The sequence below is a fragment of the Siniperca chuatsi genome, linkage group LG12 (assembly GCF_020085105.1).
Source record: "Siniperca chuatsi isolate FFG_IHB_CAS linkage group LG12, ASM2008510v1, whole genome shotgun sequence".
Taxonomy (NCBI): Eukaryota; Metazoa; Chordata; class Actinopteri; order Centrarchiformes; family Sinipercidae; genus Siniperca; species Siniperca chuatsi.
The window spans coordinates 25,820,423-25,843,287 of NC_058053.1; the positions used below are offsets into that span (position 1 = coordinate 25,820,423).

General features: G+C 39.4%; 5 protein-coding genes across 7 annotated transcripts; all 5 read right to left on the reverse strand.

Moving 5' to 3' along the window:
• Window positions 1–40: 40 nt before the first annotated feature.
• On the reverse strand, window positions 41–2,569 carry LOC122885885 (gamma-crystallin S-1-like). The gene is made up of 3 exons (XM_044217618.1): window positions 2,526–2,569; window positions 1,966–2,208; window positions 41–612 (listed from the first exon to the last, which is right to left on the reverse strand). Exons 1-3 carry the CDS (start codon window positions 2,532–2,534, stop codon window positions 340–342), a joined length of 525 nt encoding a protein of 174 aa, XP_044073553.1. The 5' UTR covers window positions 2,535–2,569; the 3' UTR covers window positions 41–339.
• Window positions 2,570–3,778: 1,209 nt separating this feature from the next.
• Window positions 3,779–6,515, reverse strand: LOC122885881 (gamma-crystallin S-1-like). The gene is made up of 3 exons (XM_044217614.1): window positions 6,420–6,515; window positions 6,080–6,322; window positions 3,779–4,260 (listed from the first exon to the last, which is right to left on the reverse strand). Exons 1-3 carry the CDS (start codon window positions 6,486–6,488, stop codon window positions 3,988–3,990), a joined length of 585 nt encoding a protein of 194 aa, XP_044073549.1. The 5' UTR covers window positions 6,489–6,515; the 3' UTR covers window positions 3,779–3,987.
• A 679-nt stretch (window positions 6,516–7,194) lies between these two features.
• On the reverse strand, window positions 7,195–9,595 carry LOC122885803 (gamma-crystallin M2-like). Its single transcript, XM_044217450.1, has 3 exons — window positions 8,969–9,595; window positions 8,171–8,413; window positions 7,195–7,694 (listed from the first exon to the last, which is right to left on the reverse strand). Exons 1-3 carry the CDS (start codon window positions 8,978–8,980, stop codon window positions 7,419–7,421), a joined length of 531 nt encoding a protein of 176 aa, XP_044073385.1. The 5' UTR covers window positions 8,981–9,595; the 3' UTR covers window positions 7,195–7,418.
• Window positions 9,596–9,734: 139 nt separating this feature from the next.
• LOC122885802 (uncharacterized protein C2orf80-like) lies at window positions 9,735–15,225 on the reverse strand. The gene is made up of 9 exons (XM_044217449.1): window positions 15,092–15,225; window positions 14,589–14,661; window positions 14,412–14,493; window positions 14,120–14,202; window positions 12,845–12,935; window positions 12,284–12,361; window positions 12,025–12,112; window positions 11,006–11,115; window positions 9,735–10,772 (listed from the first exon to the last, which is right to left on the reverse strand). The coding sequence occupies exons 2-9, from the start codon at window positions 14,627–14,629 to the stop codon at window positions 10,704–10,706; spliced, it is 642 nt and encodes a 213-aa protein (XP_044073384.1). The 5' UTR covers window positions 14,630–14,661; window positions 15,092–15,225; the 3' UTR covers window positions 9,735–10,703.
• On the reverse strand, window positions 14,996–21,380 carry sgo2 (shugoshin 2). Of its 3 annotated transcripts, none has more exons than XM_044217448.1 (9): window positions 21,175–21,380; window positions 20,460–20,589; window positions 20,107–20,282; window positions 19,846–19,920; window positions 19,233–19,306; window positions 18,944–19,092; window positions 16,723–18,831; window positions 15,738–15,849; window positions 14,996–15,634 (listed from the first exon to the last, which is right to left on the reverse strand). In XM_044217448.1, the coding sequence occupies exons 2-9, from the start codon at window positions 20,542–20,544 to the stop codon at window positions 15,496–15,498; spliced, it is 2,919 nt and encodes a 972-aa protein (XP_044073383.1). In that variant the 5' UTR covers window positions 20,545–20,589; window positions 21,175–21,380; the 3' UTR covers window positions 14,996–15,495. The 3 variants fall into 3 exon arrangements, with proteins under 3 accessions (XP_044073383.1, XP_044073381.1, XP_044073382.1); XM_044217446.1 differs by having other exon boundaries at window positions 15,738–15,852; window positions 21,175–21,379; XM_044217447.1 differs by lacking the exon at window positions 21,175–21,380 and adding an exon at window positions 20,913–21,067 and having other exon boundaries at window positions 15,738–15,852.
• Between the last annotated feature and the right edge of the window lie 1,485 nt (window positions 21,381–22,865).

A 22,865-nucleotide genomic window follows, 5' to 3' on the forward strand; every position in this document is an offset into this window, starting at 1 on the left:
AGTCTAAGGTTCTCTTCACAACTGAATGGACTATGAAGACTCCATTTTGCAACTGCTTTATTACAATAGTGAGTGTTTGATCAAGAACAGGTCCAAAAACATGTTGTTGTTGTTTGTGCTCTTTATGTATGGAGTCCCTTTTCTGAGTCCATTCTAATATCAGGGAATCAACCATTCGTATTCCGATTAATATTTCTAAAGTTTTTCAGGACAATAAGATTTTGTATATTAACAATATACTGAACATCACGCACATTATTTAGTACTTTCTATAGTCTATTATCTGAGCATGAAGTCTTTCCAAAACCTCCATGCAGCCCTGGGATCCTCCAAACCAGATCAATAGTCCATGATGCGCCTGATGGAGCCGACCCTGGCGCTCCTGCCACCCCACTCACTGAACCTCTTGTACTCTCTGGGCCTTATCAGGTACATCCTGCCCCGGTAGTTTGGGTGCTCGTAGAAGAGCCAGTTGCCGTCAGTCACGTTGCAGGAGAAGATGTCGTTTATGTGGAAGCGGTCCATGATGCTGGGACAGTCGTCCACCAGGTCCATCATCTGACCTCCGAACTCGATCCGCTCATACAGGCGCACGCTGAACGGCCCAGGCTCCTGGTTTTGAATGGGAGATGGGAATCATTTAGTAGAGTACTACATTTTTAAAATAATACATTTTGTCCTATGTGCCATTTACAAAGTAGCTGTACTGATGATGTGCCACTTCATATAAACTGTCCAGTGAAAGATGAATCACTGAAAGATGTAAGCTAATAGTTTAGTAATTTATAAATATGTATAAAGACCTCTACAATACACACTGTAGCAATAATTTTATAATGGATCCATCCATTCCATCCATTAGCTATACCAGTTTATCCTTAGGAGGTTCACAGGGGGGCTGGAGCCAACCCCAGCTGACATTATATTTAATTATCTAATGTTGTATAACACTACACAATGAATAATAAATGTTTTTAAAATGTATAGCATGCACCCAGGTTTGAGCAATAGAGTTTCTGAAAGCTAACAGCGTGGCTCTAGGGATGGTCATGTCGGTTGGTTGGTCCACCAATTTGGTCCAGACTGAAATAGCTCAACAACCATTGGATGGATTGTCATGAAATTTTGTACAGACGTTCATGGTCCCCAGAAGATGAATCCCAGTGACTTTGGTGATCCTCTAACTTTTCCTGTAGCTCCACCATGAGTTTGACATTCGTGATTTTGAATGAAATGTCTTGACAGTATTAGATTGATTGGTATCAGATTTGGTACAGACATTCATTTTCTCCTCAGGATGAATTGTAATCACCTGGTGATCACTTTTTATCTAGCACCATCATCAGGTCAAAATCTTTATTTATCCATTTTCTTATGCCTACAAAACTGACATTCCCATCTGCCTCAGCTGTACTATGCGTTTACTGCTAATTAGGAAATGTTAGCATGCTAAATTAAGATGGTGAATTTGGTAAACATTATACCTGTTGAGCATCAGCATGTTAGCATTGTCACTGTGAGCATGTTAGCATGATGATGTTAGCATTTAGCTTGAATCACTTAGTTACAAATAGCTACATATTTTATGTCTTCAAATTTGACTATTTTAATGCCATAACAAACTTTTTGTGTTTCCCGCAACAGTTCTTAACATATGTAAAATAACATTTAGACCGAGATCAGGCACTAGAACTCCAACTGAAATACTGTGTTAGCGGCTCCTTAAAGTGAAACAACTGTATAATAGTAGTAGAAAACTAGAATAATTGAACATTGTGAAATTTTAAATGAAGAATCATTGTAAGGATGAACTGTTCTGGTCGGAGAAGTAAATCTCCATCAAATCAACCGTATAGCGACATGATCATACCAATATCCAATATTTAATAAAATTATATAGCTCACAATATAATTAAACTAATGTATCTGTGTAACCCTGCTTGGTGTTGTCCAGAAACAGCTCACCGTTGGGATGAGGTGGCAGGAGCTGACAGAGTCGTTGGCACTCAGCCAGTGATGGAAGTCAGGATACTCCCCTCTCCTCAGGTAGTACTGGTTTCCAGTGTAGTTGGGTTTTTCATAGATCATGAAGCTGCCGCTCTCCACCTTGATGGAGTTGCAGCAGTTGAGGCGGCACATCAGGTCCGCGCAGTCATTGCTGCACTCAAAATGGCGGCCAGAGAAGTTCTTGTCCTCATAGAAGATAATCTGGACAAGGAAATTGAAATGGTTTTGTTTAGATTTTGTTTTGTTTTTCATTGATCTGCTGCGAAACCTGTTCAACGCTAAGAAATAAACAATACATTTTCTGCTTAATCGAGCATTTTCTGGGCGTTTTCAATCCACTTTGTCCTCTTTTGATTTGAAAAAAATAACCAGTAATGACTCTCAGTGAAGCTCAAGAATTCAAAAGAAAAACCTGAAGGCCTGTTTGCACTTTGATTACTTCACAATAAGAGCATTTTTCCCATCACGTGTGCCCCCCTGGCCTCCTGAGAGTGTGTGCTAGGAGCTGTGATGTTTACCTTCCCCATGTTGGCCGGTTTGCCTGCCCTGTGCCTTGGCCTGTGTGATCCATCCAGCTTTGAAGACTCCCACCTGTCGCATATATAGCAAATGTAAAATGCAGACTCTGCACATGTCATTCATATTGTAATAGCCAGGAATCTTTGGCATTTGTGCCGCAGTGTTATCCTGAAGAGATGTTTAGGAGTTATGTTTATACAGGTGAGAGCTGACAGGTTGTTTAGGGTTGGTCTGGTGTTATTGCAGGAGGTTTTTGTATGAAACAGTCCTGAACTCTTTGTCGTCACTGAATGGCTGAAATGGTTTTATGTGTTACTCCTAAAACTAGGCCAAGGTCTTTTATTTTCTAGTTTATGGATGATTTCTGGCATCAGTGGAGTTCTTGGTATGGACATTTTTTTTTCTTTCACCTCTTTAGCTTTAAGCAGAGACTTTCCAGATAAGTTTTTTTGCAACTTTATTATTATTAATATTATTATCAGAACTATTTCCAAAGTTCAGTTTTACCTTACAGTGTTAATGTCACATTGCCACTTTGTTCTCTTTTGTCTGAAATCTGTTTTAGGAACAACAGCTCCTATATTTTTGTTGTCTGTCTGTCTGTATGTCTTTAACAGTGACCATAACAATTACATATCATTTATAAGCTGTTTGAAAATATGATATTATCAAATTTGAATTCTCATTAATTTGCAGCGTTGTACAGCTGGGTACAAATGAGTATTTGTGTCTCTTTTTTTGTCAACAGCATGTTAGTTTGACCTTGTGTTATCTATAATTTCAACTCTCTACCACTGCCCTCTGGTGGAGAGGTTCATTTCTGTCCAAACACATACACATACACAGTAACTACACACTGCTTAGTAAAAAAAAAAAAAGCCCTAAAATGTTTAAATCTGTAAGAACAATTATCCTTGTATTAATTTGTAGGATACTCCGTATTTATTTTTTGTTACAACAAACCTAAAGGTAGAGAAACCCACAAGGTTAATTAAGTAGCTGTTCTGGACCTTTCGGTCATATCACATGATCCTCATCAACAGATGGAGCTTCCCCAGATTTCACAGAAAAATAGTGATGTTAAAATTTCCATTTTTTTCTGAGCACTTTAAGGACATCTCGTCCCTGTCAAAGTTCACTCTTGACCTTAGAAACATAACTCCATGACAACTGGACAAACTCAATCTGCTGATGAAGATCAGAAAGACTTTCCTTCAGCTCTACAACAGATAACGCTTGAGTCTCAGTGTGGTAAGTGTCAGTGCTTGCAGGATTTTATTCAAGCCTCTCATAAGAGTCAGGATATCAGGCCATGACCCCATCAAACCCTCATGGGAAAACATGCCCTCCAAACGCAGAGAGCAAGAACAAAACTGAATACACTTGAGCCCTGACGCCATTTTATTCAGCGTGTGAAACAAGGCAAAGAGCAGACATTTCACAAGAACTGTTCTTCTGTCTTTAGAGATCCATGAGTCGCCTGATGGAGCCGACCCTGGAGTTGTTGCCGCTCCAGTCACTGAAGCTCTTGTACTGGCCGGGCATCAGGTAGTAGTGCCGTCCCCTGTAGTTCGGCTGCTCGTACATGAGCCAGTGGCCGTCCATCACGTTGCAGGAGTTGAAGTAGGAGATGCGGAAACGGTCCATGAGGTTGGGGCAGTCGTCCGTCAGCTCCATCATCTCACCTCCCATGTCGAAATGCTCGTACAGCCTCAGCCTGTAGCTGCCACTGTGCTACAGGGGGCAGGAAGGCCAAAGGTCACATCTCAACAAAAGTCAAAAGCCATCCTATTTTTCACACGTCATTCGATTTATAAATCTTTATGTCAAAGATAATTATGCCTCAATCAAAAGCAAATACTTTTTTAAAGGAATAATTCGACATTTTGGGAATTAACGCTTGTTTGCTTTGTCAAGAGTTTGATGAGAAGACTGATACCACATGTCTCTACAGTAAAAATTAAGCAGCTAGTTAGCTTAGCTTAGCATAAAGACTGGAAACAGAAAAAAACAGCTAGCCTGGCTCTGTCCAAAGGTAACAACATCCACCTACAAGCACCTGTAACTTCTTGAAGTCTTCGCTGGTTGCCTGACAACTGGTCCTTGAATTATATGAGTTATTTAAAAGCTATAACGTGTTAATCGCTGATGCTGGGAGGCAGCTTTTGTTAACTTTGTACAGAGCCACACTAGCTGTTTCCCCGTTTCCAGTCCTTATGCTAAGCTAAGCTAACCAGCTGCTTGCGGTAGCTTCATATTTACAGCACAGACATGAGAGTGGTATCAATCCTCTCACCTCTCGACTAGAAAAAGAATATGCGTATTTTCTGAAATGTCGAACTTTTTAAGCAATATCTACTAATTTGAGAATACAGAGTGGACTAAGATAAAACAATGTTTTAGTAAAGAACATTTTTCTTAGTTATTGGTGGGTTTAGGACTTTTGTTTACAAAACAGTACTATATGGTATATGACCTCTATTTTGCAAAGTAGTTACGGTTAAAAATATACATAGTGAAACGTGCCAAAAATTGAATGAGTGTTCCTTGCTAAGTAGGTGTTTTTCTACTACATCTGGAGTTACAATAAAGTCTGATAAAATCTTCACATTTCTGATTATTTGGGGATCTGTGAATTGTGGAAATGCAGTTCAATAAAGGAAAAGGTCTAAATATAAACTCACATTCCCTTAAATTGTTTAATTTTATTCATAAATTTTCACTTGATCTGCACTTTAGGGGACAGGCTGCCTAATTATCCCTTAAATGAAAGTGTTGAAACACCATAATTATTAATGCAAGGGCAGATGAGGAGCAGAAGCAACAATTACAGCTTGACTTTCGTCTCTCTATGATCAAATTCAGTTATTTTAATGATTTAAAGATTATTTATTCTGTGCACATTTGACCTTAATTCCCTAACAGAAAGGTTCAGAGGCAGTTTAAGGCAGTTGTTCCCAACCTTTTTTGTCAGACGTACCCCCACAGTCTTATCAGATGGGCCTAAGTACCCCTTTGACGGATGGGATGGCTTTATGATATCGTTCAATGGTATTTCTCAGTAGTTTGGGCCAAGTTTGTAATTGTACTTCTGCCATTTGGAGTAACAGAAACTGGTTGCTTGAACCATTTACAGTTTCTTTACTTTTAGCTTTTTGTTGTCTGTCTACTAGTCTTTCTGCAGTCTTAATCAACTTACAATTGACTCAGGTTGGTGGAAAACTGAGGCATGTCTTGTGCAGACTACCATAGTTGGTAAGTTATAGCTATAAAGATCACCATCACACAAATTTGTAATTTTTCTTGTGTGTTGATTTTTCTCCTAAACAAAAATATGTGGCCAAATCATCAAATCAAAATTTCTAGATTTTCAAATTAGCTGAGCTGCACGATTTTTCCACGTACCCCCTTGTAACTGCACAAATACCCCTGGTTGGGAATCATTGGTTTAAGGTATACAAAATTAAGTGGTTCACTAATGTGATGATTTCAGCATAATTTGGATCATACTGACAAAGATAAAAATAAGTATATTATTTTACAGAAGGCTTACCATGGGGATCATGCGGCAGGACCTGACACAGTCATTCAGGCCCGTCATGCCCATGTAGTCGGAGTACTCTCCCCTCTTCATGAAGTACTGGTTTCCCATGTAGCCGGGACGGTCGTAGATCATGAACATGCCGCTCTCCACCCGGATGGAGCGGCAGCGGTCAAACATTGAGTGCAGATCGGCGCAGTCACTCATGCACTCATAGTGACGGCCTCCAAAGTTTTTGTCCTCGTAGAAGATAATCTGATGGAGCAGAATAAGTCAGCCTGTCACATTCAGCTCATTTCTGGTACCTTTATTCACAGTGATTCACAGAGAGCCAGTAAAACTGGGCACAAACCTTTCCCATAATGGCTGCTGCTTCCTGTGTTTTTGACCACCAAAAGGTAAAGTCCATCTTTATATACATTACCCTGTGGGAGTAGGTGCTGCCATGTGTGTTGTTATTCAAATGAGGCCTGGTGTCAGCACAGACTCTACAGGACACCGCACAGCTTCTAGAGCCACAGCATGGACAGGCGCTGGAACAGTCAATGCTGAGCTTTTTTACCCATCTTCTGTTTGCTTTAAATGGGATGGATTCAATATGTTCATACAGTGTAGAAGAAACTGAAGATATTGTGCAAACTTGGGTAGACAGATATATTAATAAATAACTATAAACAGTGGTTTCTCTGTAGGTTATATACTGTAACTAGTAACAGACTGATGTTGTGCATAGTAACTCCATTGAAATACAGGAAATACCAAACACATTTTAATGTCCCAGAATGTGAATCTAATAAACAAGAAATGCTTCTTTTAAAAAATAAAATAAAATCAACAATAATTAATAAATTCTGAGATACTAAAGTGGCAAATTTTTGTTATTAAAAGTATGTGTGGTAATGTGGGTCTGTATTAATGTTAAGGTCACACTAAGTCCAACAGTATTCGTGTAGACTCATTCATGATCAGATTAAAACAGTGGACATAATTATTAAGCGTGGGGAACAGTAGTTTGAAGAAAATAATAACAAAATATATTTTTTAATATTAATACTGCTATGGCCCTAATGGTTAGCCAGTTAGTTAAATCAGTCAACACCAAAATATTTATTCACACACAGAGATAATTGTTTACAACAGATTGATTTATTTGGTTATTTAAAACAATATCATATTGATATGATCAATCTCTTTATCATAGCCGAATAAAACATCCCACTCCTTGTACCATGAGACACATTATTTTATTAACATGACCAGTTTCCACAAATACATGTCTTTTAGAGGAAAATGGTGTTTTGGATTAAACTGAAATGTGAATAAAATCAATAGAATCAAGTGAGAATCCTGATTAAAAATCGGTGATTCTGCGGAAGGACCCGGTGGTGGCACAGGTGGCCCCCCAGTCACTGAACTTGCGGTACTCTCCGGGCCTCATGAAGTACTGCCGGCCGCGGTAGTTGGGGTGCTCGTAGAGGGTCCAGTAGCCGTCCATGACGTTGCAGGAGTAGATGTCACGGCTGCGGAAATGTTCCTGCACCGACTCACAGTCATCGCTGAACTCCATCATCTGACCCTGGAAGTTGGGACGCTCATAGATGCGCATGCGGTAGGGGCCCTCGCTGGTCTGGAGAAATCCAGTGAAGAAAAATACAAAATTAGAACAGGAACTGCATCAGTGCAAGGAACCCTTCCTCTGCAGCCCCACATGTGTGTCTGTGTTATTTCTTTAACAAGGATGCTCTTCTTGTTTACTAATTATTATTTCATGGTAATTTCAGGCTTGCTCAACAAATTAAAATTTTTGAAAAGGATTTCATGGTTTCTTCAATAAATGAAATGTAGACAAATCACTTATCTTCACTTAAATCCATCTAGTTTAGTATCTTGTGGCAGTTTGTGTTTAGTCGGAGGATAAGTAAAAACTTAATATTATTTTTTAAACATTGTATTTATTGTTCTTTGCCTTGTGCACAGAGCAAAGCACACGTTTCGGCACACATAGAAGAAGTTGCTTCTCAGACACAAAACATTATTTTCATCCGTAATTTCGTTAATTAACTTCACATTGTTAATGTCTGGAGAGCTTATAAATGTACTCACATAAGAGAAAGTACGGCAGGAGCGGATGGTGTCATTGTAGCCCATCCAGCGCTGGTAGTCTGGGTAATCTCCTCTGGTCAGAACATACTGGTAGCCGGTATAGTTGGGCTTCTCATACAGCACCCAGCAGCCACTCTCCACCTTTATGGAGTTGCAGCGGCTGAAGTGGGGGTGCATGTCAGGGCAGTCGGTGTCGCACTCATAGGAGCGGCCCTGGAAGTTTCTGTCCTCATAAAATGTGATCTGAGTCCAGAGAGAAAGCAGAGGCAGGGAGAAATCAAAACTCAGTCACAGTGCACAATAACATGCTCATCAAGTACTGGGAAATTAAATATATGACATCTTGTATTTACATTATAAACCTTGCACAACCTGCTTTGGCAATGCTTAATTATGGTCATGCAATAAATACATTTTTATTCTAAATATACAGGATAGTTGTTGTGTTGCTGTATGAACTAGAAATTATGTAACTTACAGTAAATCAGTTTTTTGTTTTATTTTTTTCCTGTGTGCAGAGACAAAGACAATTGTAACTGTGGGCGAGTTAATACCAGTCTTAACCAGTCCTTTTGGCAGCCTTCCTCTCACATTTTAACCACTTTATGGCACAGTTAGTTTCTCTGGGTGTGTGGCAGCAGCCTAACACCAAGAACCTGATCATCATCATTTTTTAGAGGTTACATTTATCTACAGTATGTCCTGCACTGGACTAGTTAGAATTATAGGTTTTATCTACATTTGCTACCAGGTTTATGGAGACAATTATAGACAGAAAACATGATAACACTCTCTTACCTTACTACTCATCCTGCAAAGAGTGCTGGAGCCAGTCCCCTATGGAAAATGGTGCTCTCACAAAGCAGGACCAGAGCCCCGCTATATAAACCTCAATCAAAGGGTTAGCAGATCCCACTTTAGCTGTTTTTTCAATGAGCAGGGATTTAACGCGCTGACATGGCTGCCAAAAGTCTTGATCCTGGGCATAGAGCAAAAATCCCTGAATCATCAATGCAAAAGTCCTACCAGGCAAATTACTGACCCACCGTGCCCTCTTTATTGATATGGACATCAGAGAGACATTTTATCCCCTAATCCATCATCAGGTGGATTAATCTTTTCACACAGAATGTCAGAGGTCATCACAAAACAACACGGCCTTTAACCATTTGTTGAATTTGAAACTGTGGTAATGTGAATATCTATGAATAAAAAAACAGGGAAACAGTGCAGCTGTGTTGTTAGTGAGACCATTAAATGCACCATTATCATTAATCATCTGGACTGGGCTGCACCCGCTATTCATAAATCCATTACTAAGTTTGAACGTAGAGTCCTTCCTAAGTTCTCAGTTACTAGTTACTTTCAAACTAGTGAGTTACTAAATCAGGTCGCACCATTAAAACTTAAGAAATGTCTTAGCTAGTAAAAACTTTAGTAACTTTAGTATTGCTAGGAAACCAATTTAATCAACCAAAAGCAGCCAACTATGTAAGCAGGACGTCACTGTAGCATTAGAAGCTAGCATAACTTCCAAAAATTAGTTTTTAAGGCGCAAAAGTCGAGTCAAATTTATTTATATAGCACATTTCATACAATGTAAGCTCAATGTGCTTCACATACAACGCAACCAAATACTACATGAATACATATTGAAATACATATTAAAAGAAAAACAAATTCATCCATAAATCCATCCCCTGCCCACCCACCAACATAAACACACCCAGCCTCATATTCCCAAAAAGAGTGAGAGAGAGGGAGAGGGACGGACTGACAGGCAGACAGACAGACAGAAGCACTAGCTGGTCACAGGCCTGAGAGAACAGGTAGGTCTTAAGTCTGCTTTAAAAAGATGACACAGTTGTGGTACATCTTATGTCATCAGGCAGTTTGTTCCAGAGAGTGGGCCCAAAACATCTGAATGCATGCAGGAAGCCAGTGTCTGATGATCTGAGGGTTCTCGAGGAAGATACAGTTATCTTTTGTAAATGTAGGTATTTGTTTTATTTACATATGCATACACAGAGAAAAATGAGTTTCAGAGTTAGTGGTAATTATACAGTTTTAATGAGCGGGGAAATATCCGAGTATGCAAACCTATCTGACATTTAGTAATTTAGCTAGTCAAATGTTATTGGCATGTTGAGGCATGTTGTGTTATTTTTGTGAAATGTAATGTCGACCGTGTTTTACTGTTCACTCTAAACAGGTCAGTTATTAGTAAGCTAGTTAGTCAGTTGGATCAGTTAGCTACACAACAGTTACACTGTACAACAGGTTATCAGCCGCAACCACCATCATTTTAATGTCATTATCACGCTTGTTAACAAAGACTTGTCTTCATCAACCACCTTCAAATGCTGAAAATTTAAATGACTGATAAAAGATTGAAGTTTAAAGACTGTCAGTGTGACAGTATAAAGTGAACGCCAACAGTAAAGACAGGAGAAGTGGGAAACTGTAGTGCCCAAAGAAAATAGACATGAAGTCCATTATGAAGACAAAACCAGGGTGCTGCTGGAGGGTGACTTCAGTCCTGCAGAGACTCTTGTGAACCCTCATAGTGCTCAGCTCTTTCCTCATGGCAATCATTGCTGTCCTGAAAGTGACAGATGTCTGTTTAGATCCACAGGGTGGCAGCAGAGGTCTTTCATGCATGTTTAAAACAAAGAAATAGTTCTGAAAACAAGAAAAAGCTTGTGACTTTTATCACAATAGCCTTTTTCTAGTTCTGTTGTCCCATCATTTCCAGATTTCCCCTCCTCTGAAATATTCTGGATTAAAACAATGATAGACAAATACTGCAGAGATTAGGATGCTTAGGCTACTCACACTGAGGAAGGAGTGAGACGAGGAGGAAGATGATGAAGACTGCACTGAAACTCGTGCAGGCGGGGCACTAAATTTCACCCTCTCAGACAGCCATCTTTTCAACTTTAGACCTATGAGAGATTGATTTTTAAATAATTGACACATCTATCCATTACATTTCAGAGGGAAAAAACTCCAGTACATTTATTAGACAGTTTAAGTTATTAGCTACCTCACAAATTAACATTGCACATTAAAAGAAAACATATGAGCTTATAAAATATAATGCATTGATATAGATTAAACTACCTAACAATATAGAAAGTAGTTAAAATTGACTCAATCAGCTACAACAGTAAAATGCTACTTATGCATTAATGTATCAGTATTAACAATCTAATAATGTAATATATAATAATAACAAACACTCACAGGGGCCGATTTTCTACAAAACCACTTTAACCTTAATACTTTAAGTACATTTAACTCATACTGTACTTTTACTTCAGTGGGATTTTGAAGGCAGGACTTTTACTTGTAATTGAGTATTTTTACAATGTTGTATTGATACTTTTACTAATGTGAAGAATCTTCTTCCACCACAGAGAAAAGCATGAAAAAAAAAATCTTAATACAAGGTCCAACTTATTTGTTGTTTCCAAAGCTTTCAACCACATCGTGTGGCACTCCCCAGCAGCTGTCATGGTGGTCTCTGTGAGAAGGTCAAGAACGAAGAACCTTCAGCTAAGCTCAATTCTGTTATGGAAAATGTTTTTTCCATCTTTCCTCAAATCTGTGCTTTTTTCCCCGTGAAATATTGGAGAGTTTTACCTCCATCTTACCTCCCTTTGGGACTCCAAAAACGGTTTAAATGAGACCATTTCAGAAGGCAGCATTACTCTTTGGTAGATGTATGCGACCTGTGATGGGGGTCATGAGTAGCCACTGTTTGGCTATAAAGGGTCACAAGCCAAAAATGTTTGGAAACCACTGTGTTAGATAATGCCAGATAACTGTGTTTAATATTTATACACACTTACTGTGCTTCCTGGAGTGGTGCACAGCCTTGTAAGAGCTGAGCATGGCAAACGGATGGTAGGATAGAGTGAAGGGATAGACAATTGCGCCCTAGGGTTAAAAAACAGTGGAATTAACTTTTCTATATTACCAAAATAATACAATGAAGAAGATACAAAACCAAAGGCAGCCACCTCTACAAATGTGTGCAAAATAATCAGACACATACTTTATCTGTTTCTTCTAAACATGTGTGTGAAATATTAGCCAGGATGCTTGTACCTTGGATTGGTGGCTGGGGTATGAAGCAGCTGGTTTACACCTGTACAGAGCCAAGATTTCCTCCACTGGCAGGCTATTCTGAAGCAGGAAAATGGTGCAAAGGTTAGCAACCAATACTTCATAGCAGTTCAACCATTACAGTAAACACATTATGCTACCTGCATGAAGTAAACCTTAGTGACGTGAAGCGAGAGAGTAAAGCAAGACCAAGATTTTTCTCATGTGCATGTCTGAATTCAAATTGCACCTTTCTGCTTGAGTTAGAATAGTGATTATTATTGAGGACATGGAGGTACCCCGTTTTATTTGGCCACATTCTCTCCTCCTGTCAATTTCCTCTTCCTCTACTCCTTTCTGCTTATTTTCACAGAGACAATTCAGTCATTTTCTCAAATTTAAGCCCAATCTAGATGCATACATATAGCATTAACATCCTAAAAAATTAAGAAAAGGAAAGGAAAATAAACACACAGAGAGTAAAATGGATACCCTACCCATATTTAACCTTACTGGGACATCAAGATTTAATAAAAGCTGCATTCATGTATAAATTACCCTTACCATAATTACCCCGGCAAAGGACGACAGGATCATAGCCTCTCGTTCTAAACGATTAGGGTACTGGGCACTTCCTGAGCTCCTTGTTGCTCCGCTGCGGTAGAGAGGAAAGTGGGTAGAAGTTTCATTTAAAACAAGTCCATATACAGTAGCGTTGTGGAAACAGTGTGGATTAAAACGTCTCGAGGCTAGAATCTCATTTCAACTACTGCTACCTACAGTTAACCAGCCTTGAGCCTTTATGGGGCTCTAGGTGAGAACTCCTCCAGGTAACCACACGTTCATTTTTCTGCCTTCATAAAACCATTGATAACAGGAAAGTATAGATGTAGCTGTAAAGCAGAATGGCTCATTATTATTATTTTTAGACTGAACAAAGGACTATGATCTATATCACGCTGGCTCAGTCCTCTCTCTTTTGTGCTAAATGTGTTCTCACACAGCCATAAAGGCCAATAATTTCCTGAAAATGTGGATCACCAAAACAAACGTTACTCTATTGTGGTTTTAACTGATTAGACAGGATTTGTATAGGTACTTATGGGTCTGCCTTTTTTCTTGAAGATTAGAGGTCCCAAACCAGAAAAGCCCTCAAAAAAGACTAACCCTAACCCCCCTTTTCGTCTTTAGGCAATAATGCTTAAATCCCTGTGTAATGAACTATACCTGTCTCATGTTTCTGTTCTACCCCTCTGTTTGGTACATTTAAAGGCTTTAAAAAATAAAAGTTAAAAAAACAAGAGGAAGTGGAAGTGCATGAAAGGCCAGAAGCCTATTGTAGCTGTGAGGTTTATTCATGGAGAGTTTTGGTTGATACCGGGTTATTATTTTTAACGAATCTATTACAATTAATGAGTACAACGCGGACACGTACGCAGCCAGAGAAACCCAACCAGTCAAGGTTTCTACCTAGTGTAGAATCTATATATCTGCATAGTGCTGTTTTACCTCTTAAATGCTTTATTTCCACTTGTTTCCCACACAATGTGATCAGTTATCGTTACATGATGCTTACATTACTATAGAAATATCAAGAAACAGCATGATTTTTATGGCCGTACCATTGCCATCAAACAGAAGAATTCTTGTCTTGTGCAGCATTATACACACACGTCTCCCAAATAGCTTTGGAAGTGCTGGGGTTTTTACAAAAATTTCAAACATGACTGGGTTTGAACTGTGCTTGGCTGCACATTTGTAAAGATGCACCCACCAACAGGTCAGTTTTTTAAGGAAAAAAAATGATAACTTTAGTCTATAAAAACACAAGCAGCTTACATGATGTCTCTGTCAAGCAAATCCCGTCCCTCTTCTTTGTCCAACCACCAAAGGGCAACACTAATGGCAAGGTCATAGTGAGCCTGTAACACACGCACAAGTAAAATACATAGCAATGCCACACTGAAGTACTTGTTCTATTATACTATTAGATGATTACAACTAAAAAATATCTTGTTTGTACAGCTCCGCCCCTTAATTTTGTGTCTTCTATCAACTGATGTGGCAGTTAACATGGAGTCACAATGGCCAGCTGTGCGTCAGATAAGGACAAGCTATCTAACGATTTTACCAGGTCGTCGAGCACTGTGGAGGTCCCCTTCCCCTTTGGATCGAAAGAATTTTCTCTGAGTTTCTGCCCAATGTAATCACCACTGTTCAGATTAGAAAAAAAATAATCAGTTGCCATTTTAAAATATGCTTCATATTGTGCTTTTCAACAATCTCTGGGCTTTTACTATCCACTCACATAAGGGCCTCAACATCTCTCTTCAGCTGCCTTGCCTCCATTTTTGTGAATTAATTCCTTTCATGTAGGACTCCTGCAAAAACAGGAAAACATCTAAATTTTTTCTTACTTCTTAAATACAGTATTGTCTTCATTACCAAGATGGTGACTAGAAATGAGTGGAGTAGAAATCCAGTGAATTCAACTGATGTTCTGGTGGCAAGGGAGGTTAGCTTGCATAACATCTTTAACCTACAAATAAGGGGTTAATTCAGTGCTGAGGATGCAGTGCAACATAGTCAGGACATGAACCTGACACCTTGTTGGGCCCACACAGAGAGCTAACAACAGTCCACCTTAAAAATACATTCTCCGTAAGTAATGGTAAAAACACCTGAGTGCAACAAATCCAAAACAGACTCCACCTCTCCGGTGCAATAACAAATTTTAATGGAAGGAAAAAAAAAAAAAAACAATCAGTGGCATTAGACATTAAAACAAATTCAACGTGCATCTGTACTCACCACACAATTCTGTATGACTGTAAACTGTCGAAGAGCAAAAACAGCTTAAAGACCTTCAGTTTACACGAGGATACAAAATATTAAAACATGGTTGGCAGCAGTCATGCTACACTGAATGTGGTATCCGTTCGGGGAACACAAGCCTTTAACAGCGACGTGGAACTGACTTCTCAGGTGAACAGCCTGGACTGAATAATTTATGACCAACCTCCTGTCAATCTCTAAGACCATTACCAACCACACATCACTGGGAAATAAGTGGAACAGTGGTTATCATAACATACAGATTAGTTTCAGTGTTTGCAATGTGAAATGTGCATACTGCAGAAGCAACCAAACATACACAATGTTTGTCCCATCAGTTGACTGCAAACATGTTTGAAGTTTCACTAAAAAGAAAATAATCAGTCCACCAAAATGGATCTTTCCAACTTTGGGTTGGTTCCAGTCTTCTTCTGCTGCTTCTTCTTCTTCTTGCCGTCCTTAAACACCGGAGAACTCAGAAACTTGCTGTCGGTGAATTTATCTCCACGCCTTATTTTGCTGTCGCAAAAAAGAAATACAATTAATTACTCACTGCTGTTTTCGGGTATAATCAATACTGAAATAGGGTTGTGGCCACAGTTCACAGACAAGACGTCCTCACCTGTTGAGGGTCGGCTCCTTATAACTGACAACACCATTTCGTCTCCTGGTTCTCCCTCTATTTTCGCTGTCTGGGGTTGTAAGGGTGTTGGTCAGGGAGGTTAAGACTCTTCCTGCTGCAAAACACATAAGTCTGAATGAAGTTGCCTTTTAAGCCTCTTTGACAAAGGTAGCCCCAACAAAGGAACAAGTGGATAAAACTTGTTTGCATGTTTCATATTACTACAAATCAAAAACTAGAAATAAAATCAGCCATGCCAACACTTAAATGTCAGTACAGATTTCTGCCTTCAATTCAATGAGGGTAAATGGAATTTCATTTTGGGTTCTCACAGCAATGGAAAATGGTGTTTAATAAAATCAACAGCCACATCTCTTTCCAGAGTCAGTGTTTCTGTCACTCTGGATGATACAGTTTTAACTGGAGCTGTTAAAATAAATTCCTTTCGGAGCACCTTGGTAGCTGAGTGGTTACAGCGCATGCCACATAACTGCAACGTCTTTGTTGCATGCCATACCGCCTCTCTCCCCCAATTTCCCCCCAATTTCTGCCTCTTGATTGTCAACTGTGCAATAAAAATAAATAAATTCCTTTCGCCTCCTTTGTATAGGGGTAGAGGCAGAAATATCAGAGGTGAGATCTCAGATACCTGAGTAAATACAACCAAAACAATCTGAGGGTTAGATACTACTACAGCCGGGTATTCAACCCAATACTTCTTTGGTTTCAACTGAAATGTGTCGACAGAGCAGAATTTCAAAAACTGTCAAGTACATGTTAAACAGGTAACTTCAGTAAATAACAGCTATTTGAACTCAAGATACCTGGCTGGTCAATGACACTGTCACTGCACACTCAAGTGAAAAAAATAAAATAACTGACACTAGAAGACATGCCATCTTCGCTGGAGGTTGAATGTGTATCTAGGTAGACATTTAATACAAAAATAAATTTTAAAAAAAAGACACTATAATGGCTACCACACCTGGAGAGGCTTGAGTTGTGACAGCAACAGACTCCTCAATCACTGCCGCTCTGCCCGATGACTGCCTCTTGGGAGTAGCAAGTAAAGAGCCCACCTCAATGTCAGCAGTGCTGACATCTACGGCAAGCCATGGTGGCATCTCATCCGTCAGCAGGTCTCCCAGATTCTGATGAACTGCCTCAACACTGGTGTCCACCAAGTGACTGTAGGCACCTGGCACATTAGATGTCCTCGTGTTGTTTAGTGAAACATTGTCTTGAGTTTTCTTCATGTAGACAAGAAATGTCTCCCTTAGATTTCTAGTTTTTGTGGGTGTATGCAGCTTGGATGTCTTTCGTTTGGGATTCCGATCCATCCTGGACTTTGACTCGTCGGGTTTTGGATCAAATAAATGTTCAAAGATGTCATCCTTTTCACTGATGTCAGAATGTGAGTCAACCACTTGTAAATCATCTAATTGTTCTTTATTTCTTTCAGGATCACCAATGCCATGGAGAGGTGAGGCACTGCTGCAGTCCCCAGGATAACATGCTTCATCCTCAGATCTAAACCCTTTGTTGCGACGGCTACTTTTTTTCTTCTTTTTCCTGTCGTTTAAATAATCAACACACTCCTCCCTGTGCACGGCTTTCTTCTTACTGGACAGACTCGTTTCCTCTCTCCTGGCTTTTTTAGGTTTCTGAAACTCTGTTTCTGAACCGCAGCCTTCGTCCAGTGGCAGTACTTCATGGTCATCGTTGCTACCGGCCAGCCAAGGACGCTTACAGGAACTCTGCGTTTCCCCTACAAAGGCTCTCTCACCGTGCCTGTGTGGACTTGATTCTGAATGTTGCCGAACGACACTTACATCCATGACTGTTGGTTCTTGTGCCTCACAGTTGGAGGATCCTGTAGAAGGCATTAAGTCCTGCTCTACGGCACCCACTTCTGGTGATGCTCTGTTCGATGAGGGGACACCCATGGCCACTGAGATAACAAATGTTCCTCTGCATCTAGATTTGTGACTTTCCCCAGAATTTGTTGCGGTCTTCATTTCGCTCTCTGGTTTATTGCCCACATGTTTTGGCTCTGGATGTATGACCTCATCTGCACAAAACAGGAGATCTTCTGGTAGTTCTTGGTCTTTGTATGCTTCACATTTTCCCTTAACTTCTTCTTCCACTTCATTATGGACCCGTTCCAGTTTGGACTGACTGCTCTCACTTTCATGCGATGGCAAAGTGACAAACGTTTTCCTGGTGACTGAAGACACCCTCCTGCCTTTAGTCCTGGACCTCCTGCATGTGATTTTGGAGCTTGCTTCTTCTGCGGTATATTTCTCTGGTGGTAAATTTACACTTTCACTGGCTTTTGAGAATTTTACTTCCGGATCCATGAAATAATCGTCCAGGTCTGGTAAGACAATGTCACAGGACTCTGTTTTTGACTTGGTATGGTCACTGGATTTAAATTTGTCCTTTGCCATTTTCTGATGGTTGCCAGCTTTAGACTTGCTCAATTTGGAAATGTGAGAAGTACTGACACTCCTACACTGTGTTTTGGGTGGCTGAAGCTCAATAACCTCTGGCTCTCCAATATCCTCTAGTGCATGGCCATCTGTCTGTAACAAAGTGCCAGTGGGAGCACTCTGAACCTCACTCAACTTAGAATCCGCAGAGTTCTTCACTTGTGAATTTTCCGCCACACTTGATCCACAGTCTTGTTCCTTATTCTTCTTGCCTTTCGGCTTGCCAGAGCGGCCTGTTTTTTTGGCCTTGGTTTCCACAATGACTATGTCAGTAGCATTACTTAGCGTCATCTCCATTGTTGCATTCAGAAGCACAGTCTTCTCTTGTTTGTTACCATGTTCTGGTTCAGTTTCTATGACTGAGCTACTTGGAAGGTGAACATCATCAGAAAGAGGTGGATTGGGTTTTTCACATGTGCTTACAACTGAGGGAGTTTGACTGTTCTGAAGACAGGGGACTGACTTCATATCAAACCCAGATTGAGAGAACATCATTGACAGCCTCTCTACTTCCTCCCTTAGGCTGCTGGACGGACGGGATGTGCCTGTCTGGGGAGCTTGTATAAGCTGGATTGAATGCCTTTTCTCAGCATCTATGTTTTCTGTGAAAAACAAGTTATGAAAATTAAACAATACTTATTTCCAGGGAACTCTACATCAGTGTCTCAGGGAAGTTAATGGCAAATTATGATTAACATCAAAAATGCTCCCTACCATTGCAAATATGAGTTGACTTTTGGGGTCTGTTGTGGATATTGAAGACATTTGCACAGATGTTTTTTTCAGGAAAGTCCGCTGTTTTTTGGAGGGGACACAACAAAGCCCCTGAAATTTCTGGCTGAGCAGGTAACTGATCTGTGAGACTAATGATGGGAGTTAGGGAGGGGATAGGGAAAAAGCAAGACAAAGAGAAAGAAATAGCAGACGTCATTCACAGCTGCCTAAACCAAAAAATGTTGCTTAGTTCAATGTACACATCAATCTGTATACAGTATTTGTTCACCTTCCCATTACAAGATTGTCTTTGTTGATGTCACCAGATAAGGTCCGGTCTTCCTTGGACTGTTTAGGAAGATCCTGTGGGTAATAAATACAGTGGCAATCACAGACTATGTCTGGTATAGTTTGATATTGCTAGGCACTTTTCAATCTTATAAATGTAATAAGATGTAATGATGTAAAGATGTAATGTGAATTTGGTTAGATAGCAGTGTTACCTTTGCAACCCTGTGTGGAACAATTAGAATTAGAAAGAAAATGGTTTCTTATATCAGAGTAGAGCATGTTTTCCTCTTGGTTAAATAAAAGTTATATACACACAATGAGACATCACAGCAGGGATGTGCAATAGTTTAATATCAATGCTTACCATCTTTCCTTATAATACCATCCTGACAAAATTCTCTGAGTTATTGCGGTTCACCGTTTTCATATCTCATTGGGACAAACACAAGTTTACCCTTTTGTAATGGGATTTTCAATATTTCAGCAAATACTGATATCAAGTTAATGCTGTGCTAATTTTGAGTGTCATTTTGTTCGTAGTGTCCAACCCTATGCCACAAACCTGCCATACAAAACAGCAATTGTTAATTGTTATTGAGAGGAATCCTTACACTGTCAGAGAATAGCTCAGCCACCATGTCCAAGTGCTGCAGAGTGTTGCTATGAAGGTTTTTCAAGATGAGGAGCTGTGAGAGAAAAACAAGATGAACTGCAGTCAATACAATCAATCATCACATCAAACAGAACATTTCTGAGACAGTCTGTGCAGTATAACCAATACTTGTACGGTCAGAAATGAATGCCTTCTGCCCAGCAGGCCTTGATGTTAACTACTGTAACTCTAAATAATCTTAAGCGAACAACAAACCAACCAGTTTCCTGTGCTTGTATTTCTTGGTGGCCAGTTCGAAGCACAGAGCTTCCACTTGCTTCTGAAGGTACACAATCTCCATCTCCAGCTGCCTGCTCCTCTCCTTCTGGGCCTCCAAAGCAACAGCTAAGGCCTTGTTGTTGGTCTTCAAAGAGATCTTGAAGAAGGAGGAGGTGTCTGGTGTGGTCACGAAGAAGCGTCACAATATTAATTTTTGGCAGGTGAATAATTTAACATTTTCTCTCACTTCAGAAAATGACTGAGAACCGCAAAGCTTGTAGTATAGTGTAGTCGTACAACAAAAGGAACAGAAAAACTGGTTTGTAAATGTGTTCAAATGAATGACAGACTCACTGAGAATCTTATTTTTGATCTTTGACGCCGCAGCTGAAGTCTGCTTGGAAGACTTTAAAGATGCCATTGTCCTCACAGGTAACATAACCAGATAAACATTAACAGTTGCGTGAGTGACGAAATCAATAACCTGAAAGAAAACAAACATGTTAGGGGGCTTTTGTACACCAGCACACCCAGCAGCAGGTATGTTAACACAGTCGGCCGGCGTTGGTTTTGATGGGTGATGGGTCTGTCCGATTGAGCCTGGCCATACACATTAACGTGTAATTGTTTATCCACATAATGCTTAAGTTACTCAACTGACGTTAAATGTGGGCGATAAAACTAACTATTTTAAGTACATTTTATTTTAACTTTAAAAAGGGCCCACAAGGAATGGACTTTGGACTCCTCTGGCTTGTACAAAGTTGCTCTTTACTTACTGTTTTTATATGACAATTGGTATTATACCTCTTTGTTTGTTTGCTAATAAAAAGCAGTTACTTCCAGGTAGCGGTTATCTAATATTTTTGGCAGTCCAACTAACACTTTTCCATTTGCAAACTGAACATGCCTAACAAAGAGCAAGAGTAGGTAATTAACTTTGCTGAGAAACTGGAAAGACGTTGTTCATTTTGTCGTCCAAACGTTAGTTAGCCGACGTTAGCTAACTTATTTGAATGGTGAATCCGCTAACTTATGCTAACTGGTGTAGCCGGAAGACAAAACTTACCGATATTAAACGTTAACCAGCGGTAGACTTTAGCCTATTGCAAACAAATTTCCTTGTTAACGATCATGAATTGATCCAAGAAAGCGTAGCATGATCTTACTAGTTAAATATATCTGGAAAACGCTGCTGATTCCGTTTTAAACAAAAACAAAAAGTGCGCCGTGTTTCCGCGCATGTGCACGGAGGCGGGTCCTAGAAGCTGGGGGCCAATCAGAAACGATGTTATTTCAGTTTTCACTCCCCTGAGTTGGTCTCTTCAGACAGACCCTGCAGGTTTGGAATATAGTTAAATTATTAATGTTATGATTAAGATGGTGTAGGGTGTTGGTGCAACAGTGTGGATTTTGAATATGACGGTCTAAGCGAAGGGGATATGATTTGTATGCAGCCAGAAAGGGGCGAGGGTTGCCCCTCTTGTAGACGAGAGAAGGATCAAACCATAGACACAAGTGACCTTCACTCTTCTGAGACTGCTTTTCATTTATTATGGTATTGCCCTTTTGTGAGAATTTTTTTTTGGAACAACTTTTGTATTTTTATCAACAGCCATATTAATAAAAATTATTTAAAAAATTATAAGAAAACTATATTTGTTTTATTTAATGTTACCTTGGAAGCATGTACTGCTCGGCTTCCTAGGTGATAACACAGATTTGAACTCTCAACTGTATATTGCTTATCTTTTCATTTTATTGGCTAAATTTCACATTCAGAAATGCAAGTTTAAACTTCTTGGTTTTCACAAAGGAGGTCAAACGGTACATCGATCTATTGATGGATCCATATTCTCTAAATCCGAAGGCTGTTAAAACTATTAATACCTGTTTTTGTGTTTAAAATCCTTATTTGAATGGGATAGGATACTTTGCAAATCATAAAATATGTACTATGTTATTGGTCATTTTGTGACACAAGAAAATTATACTTGTTCCTTTGTGTCAATAAAAAAAAACCAAGTATCATTTAAAAGCAACTACAAGTATTTACACTTGTCATGAATACACTGAACACGCCACCACTACAGACTATACAGCTAGATGTTCACCTGGCACCAAAATAATAACTTTGCCCTTTATTGTTAATAATACATTCAGACTTGCTTTATTAGCATGACCATAGTTAAATACAGTATTTCCAAAGCTTACAAAGTAAGTATAATGATTCTGAATGTAAGAAAAAAAACAACAACAGATAATTTACCCATTTCTACACTGCTTATACTATACATACAATACACTACACAACTACATTGCTACACTACATAGTATACTATAAAGAAAGAAAAACAAATAGTCATCAACAAATCATTCAAACAGGTAAGACAGATAGATAGATAGATCGATAGATAGTGTGCTTTATTAATCCCAGTGCAAAATTGCAGTGTTACAGCAGTCAAGTCACATACATGACAAAACAATAAGATGAGGAGATAGGGGCTGGTAAGAAAACAAAGTACAATTACAGTTATAAATAATAGCAATCTATCTGTCTCTCTGTCTGTCTAAGAGAAAATATTTTCCTGGTTCCATGGTTTTTCCCGTAGTCTAAGAGTGTGTCAAATTGTTGGCATTTAGTGAATACTTTTGTGCTTCTGGCTTTATACAGGCTGCAGTAAAGTGTTGCTCTGAGTGACTCTTGTTGGTAGAAGTTGTATTTTCTCTGGGTTTGTCTGCATCGAGCAGGGCTGTAGA